The following is a 5,000-nucleotide window of genomic DNA, read 5'->3' as shown; positions in this document are numbered from 1 at the left end:
ATATAGTTATCTGTGTTTATCTGTGTGTGTTCCCAGATCTGTATGGAAAATGTATGCTTGTATGTGTATGTGTGTGCATATACAGGTGTATATTTAATTCTATACATGCATGTGTGTGTGTGTCACTCACAGGCTGAGTCAGACAGTGCCGTGTGTGATGACTTGCGAGAGCTGTGTGAGGACACGGAGCGAGCCCCACTGACTGCAGATCGGTCTGCCTGAGGATCTATAGGGGGACACACGAAGACCTCCTGCCCCTGCCAACCACAACAACACACAGTCATATACCAACATCAACACAACATTAAAACAGAACATTTCATAGTAGCCATACTTTATGTGCATATGTTTTGACTGCATGTGGGTGTGTATGCCTGTGTTTGTCACTGTGTAGGTTTTAAGATAGGTATGGTTGTTTTCTTGTGTGCATTGTGTGTGTGTGTGTGTGTGTGTGTGTGTGTGTGTGTGTGTGTGTTACCTTCATAGAAGAGGCAGCCAATTCAGTGGAACTCTCTTCGAGTCCAAACTCTCTCCTCCTCTCTGCTCGTACTTCAGCATAGCTACTCAGAGAAAAGAGAGAGATGGACAAGAGGAAGAGAGAAGAAGCTGTAATACACCACTTCAGCATAGCTACTCAGAGAAAAGAGAGAGATGGACGAGAGGAAGAGAGAAGAAGCTGTAATACACCACTTCAGCATAGCTACTCAGAGAAAGAGAGAGATGGACAAGAGGAAGAGAGAAGAAGCTGTAATACACCACTTCAGCATAGCTACTCAGAGAAAAGAGAGAGATGGACAAGAGGAAGAGAGAAGAAGCTGTAATACACCACTTCAGCATAGCTACTCAGAGAAAAGAGAGAGATGGACAAGAGGAAGAGAGAAGAAGCTGTAATACACCACTTCAGCATAGCTACTCAGAGAAAAGAGAGAGATGGACAAGAGGAAGAGAGAAGAAGCTGTAATACCACCACTTCAGCATAGCTACTCAGAGAAAAGAGAGAGATGGACAAGAGGAAGAGAGAAGAAGCTGTAATACACCACTTCAGCCATAGCTACTCAGAGAAAAGAGAGAGATGGACAAGAGGAAGAGAGAAGAAGCTGTAATACACCACTTCAGCATAGCTACTCAGAGAAAAGAGAGAGAATGGACAAGAGGAAGAGAGAAGAAGCTGTAATACACCACTTCAGCATAGCTACTCAGAGAAAAGAGAGAGATGGACAAGAGGAAGAGAGAAGAAGCTGTAATACACCACTTCAGCATAGCTACTCAGAGAAAAGAGAGAGATGGACAAGAGGAAGAGAGGAAGAAGCTGTAATACACCACTTCAGCATAGCTACTCAGAGAAAAGAGAGAGATGGACAAGAGGAAGAGAGAAGAAGCTGTAATAACCACTTCAGCATAGCTAACTCAGAGGAAAGCAGAGAAGATGAAAGAGAGGAAGACAGAAGAAGCGTGTAATACGACCACTTCAGCATAGCTACTCAGAGAAAAGAGAGAGATGGAACGAGAGGCAAGAAGAGAAGAAGCTGTAATACACACTCAGCATAGCCTACTCAGAGAAAAGAGAGAGGATGAGAGGTAAGATGAGAAGAAGCTGTAATACACCACTTCAGCATGAGCTACTTCAGAGAAAAGAGGAGATGAGAGAGGAAGAGAGAAGAAGCTGTAATACACCACTTCAGCCATAGCTACTCAGAGAAAAGAGAGAGATGGACGAGAGGAAGAGAAAGAAGCTGTAATACACCCACTTCAGCATAAGCTACTCAGAGAAAAGAGAGAGATGGACGAGAGGAAGAGAGAAGAAGCTGTAATACACCACTTCAGCATAGCTACTCAGAGAAAAGAGAGAGATGTGAAACAGGAAGGTCACAGTATGTGCACACACACACACACACTGCCACAAATCCAAACTTGTTTCCTGGACATTACAGAAGTGTGACTTTCAAGAACTTGCACATAACAGTGCATCATGGCAAATATATCACAATCAATCACCGCCTGAGAACAACACCGTATTGTCTGTGTCATTGATATTTCAGTTCTCAAGTATTACAGATATGTTGAGTCTCTAAAGGATTAAGACAGATACTTGTTGAGGAGAGAGATAATTGGGTTTGTAGCAGCAATGCTCATTCCGTTCCACTAGGGGGAACTAGAGAATAGACAACTAGCTCTTGTGAAACTATAACTGTGTGTGTGTGTGTGTGTGTGTGTGAATATGTGTGTGTGTGTGTGTGTGTGTCTGTCTGTGTGTGTGTGTGTGTGTGTGTGTCTCTGTGTGTGTGTGTGTGTGTGTGTGAATATGTGTGTGTGTGTGTGTGTGTGTGTGTGTCTGTCTGTGTGTGTGTGTGTGTGTGTCTCTGTGTGTGTGTGTCTCTGTGTGTGTGTGTGTGTGTGTGTGTGTGCGTGTGTGTGTGTGTGTGTGTGTACATACCTGACTACAGTGTGTGTGCAGACAATAAACTCTGGTTTGGAGTTCCACTGGTGGTAGGTGATGTAGTAGTGTGTTTGGAGCCAGATCCACTGCTGGCCTTTTGTCAAGAATCGGTAGTAACACGATTTCCCTTTCCCAAACTGCATCACTGTAGAGAACAATATAAAGACACACACACACACAAACAAATTCAGTCACAATATAGAAAAAATTAAAGCATCTTATTGCTGATTGCATTTTGATACATCTGGTTTTGGACATGATTCAACTTCCAGGTGACACGCATTAAGTAACGGAGATTCACATGAACCAGAAACCAGACACTTTCAGGTGACACACATACTCATGCAGGAACATGTCACATTTCTAGACAAAGCAAGCTCACTTTCACAACAATATTTTAGACGAGTCTGTAGTGTTACCCCAGTCTTACTTTGCTCACAGATTAGTCGAATGCAAATTAGGCCGTTTCACAAAAAATTGAAGACTGACTCGTATACAGCAGTGACGACATCATCACTTGTTTTTGTTGTGTTTCAATTTAACACTAGTGTTGTTTACTGTTGCTGCAATGTTTTTCACTCTTCACTGAACTTTCCAAGTAAAATGTAACTGCTGAATTCTTCCAAAAGACAAACATTTTATGCTGGGGTAAATGGAGCATAACAATTGGATGCGGTTACTCAGTCGGGTATTTGTTTACTTTTTACTCTACCGTAATCCTGCTTAAGATAGTCAAGAACTAAAATGCCGTGTGATGCAACATATGATTTAGACAACTATCTGAAATCTGACTATTTGTTATATCTAAGCCATAGTCTTGAGTTTTTCTTTGTGAAAGATACTTGCAGTGTAAACATTCTATATGTCTCTGACTCTTACACACACCCACACACACACACACACACACACACAACCACACACACACACACCACACACACCACACACACATTCTGTAGCGAACAAGTTCAATACCCAGTGCTTGCTGATGCCACTGGGAATGGAAAGAGTGCTGTAACTACAGTGAAGTGACCTATTTCAGCAAAATGGAAAAAACAGAGTGAGCGAAAGGGAGCGGGAGGGAGAGAGAGAGAGAGAGAGAGAGAGAGAGCGAGAGAGAGACAGAAAGGGAGTATGTTAGACAGTGAGATAGGGAGAGAGAGGAGAGCGAGAGAGCGAGAGAGAGACAGAAAGAGAGTATGTTAGACAGTGAGATAGGGAGAGAGACAGAGAGAGAGAGAGAAGCGATGGAGAGAGAAGCAGATGGCAGATATCCATATGGTTTGAAACAGCAGCAGAAGCAGAGACACACATGGGAGGAAGGAGAGAGAGAGAGAGAGAGAGGGAGGGAAAGGCACGGAGAGGGTTGATGAAGGGAACAGAAAGATGAGAAGATACAGAGACAGGCATAGGGAAAGAGGGACAGAGGGATAAAGATAGAGAGACAGCATAGGGAGGAAGAGAGGGATAGGGGATAAGATAGAGAACAGGCATTAGGGAAAGAGGGGAGGATAGAGGATAAAGATAGAGAGACAGGCATAGGGAAAGAGGGACAGAGGGATAAAGATAGAGAGACAGGCATAGGGAAAGAGAGGGATAGAGGGATAAAGATAGAGAGACAGGCATAGGGAAAGAGGGGGATAGAGGGATAAAGATAGAGAGACAGGGGAATGAGAAAATCAGAGGGAGATACAGAGTGGGTGAAGAAAAGAGAGAAAGACAGAAAGAAAGACAGATGATCAAAAGAAACCAATAGAGGAAGGGGGACTCACATTGTTTATGACATTCTGCTATGAGCTCCAGGTCATCCACATGATAGTAATCATAGCCGGAGGTGCCCAGGACCTCGAATGGCAGATAGCCTATGATAGGAGAGGCTCTGAGGAGAGAAACAACACACACACACACACACACACACACACACACACACACACACACACACACACACACACACACACACACACACACACACACACACACACACACACACACACACACACACACACACACAGAGGGTGAGACAAACTGGCCCATGAACGTTTCTTCATGATTGTTGTGTTCCTTTCGTCATTTAAGAATAACTTTAACCTAAGCGAATAATGACACTAAAACACATCCACTCCATGCATCCATCCATATGACATGTTTCACCTTTGTGTTTCTAGAGCTCCCTGAGACTCCACACCTTAGACTTAGTGCTGCTGGAGGCAGAGCAGAGGTAAACAGACAAAGGGACTATGATTTCACCTTCTAGAAGACCTTGTATAAGAAAATGCATGATCATAATAATAATAATGGATTTTATTTGTATAGCACACTTTAAAATACAAAGAAATCTCAAGGTGCTTTTATGATCATAAAAAAAATGTATGAATGTGTATGTGTATATGTATTATTTCTATATGTGTCTGTATTTCTAAATGTATATGTATACATTTGCATTCAATCTCGTTCTTTCAGTCTCCAGTCAGTCCTTACACCCACTGCTGGGATTTGCAGCCGCTGGGCTTGTGCAGCCATTTTGACTGAGTGACCTAGTAACCCTTATCAGCTGAAACAAGCTCAG

The 5,000-nt window shown here is 43.0% G+C and overlaps 1 protein-coding gene across 1 annotated transcript in view; it reads right to left on the bottom strand.

Moving 5' to 3' along the window:
* Nucleotides 1-5,000, bottom strand: part of LOC122128535 (neuronal PAS domain-containing protein 2-like) — a 31,415-nt gene that overhangs the window by 9,011 nt on the left and 17,404 nt on the right. The window contains 4 exon segments of the mRNA XM_042704160.1: nucleotides 131-257; nucleotides 479-560; nucleotides 2,435-2,582; nucleotides 4,207-4,313. Coding sequence (XP_042560094.1) covers nucleotides 131-257; nucleotides 479-560; nucleotides 2,435-2,582; nucleotides 4,207-4,313 — 464 coding nt within the window.

The sequence above is a fragment of the Clupea harengus genome, unplaced genomic scaffold (assembly GCF_900700415.2).
Source record: "Clupea harengus unplaced genomic scaffold, Ch_v2.0.2, whole genome shotgun sequence".
NCBI classification, from domain to species: domain Eukaryota; kingdom Metazoa; phylum Chordata; class Actinopteri; order Clupeiformes; family Clupeidae; genus Clupea; species Clupea harengus.
The sequence above is the reverse complement of the archived record's forward strand: the minus strand, read 5'-3'. Positions and strand labels throughout refer to the sequence as shown.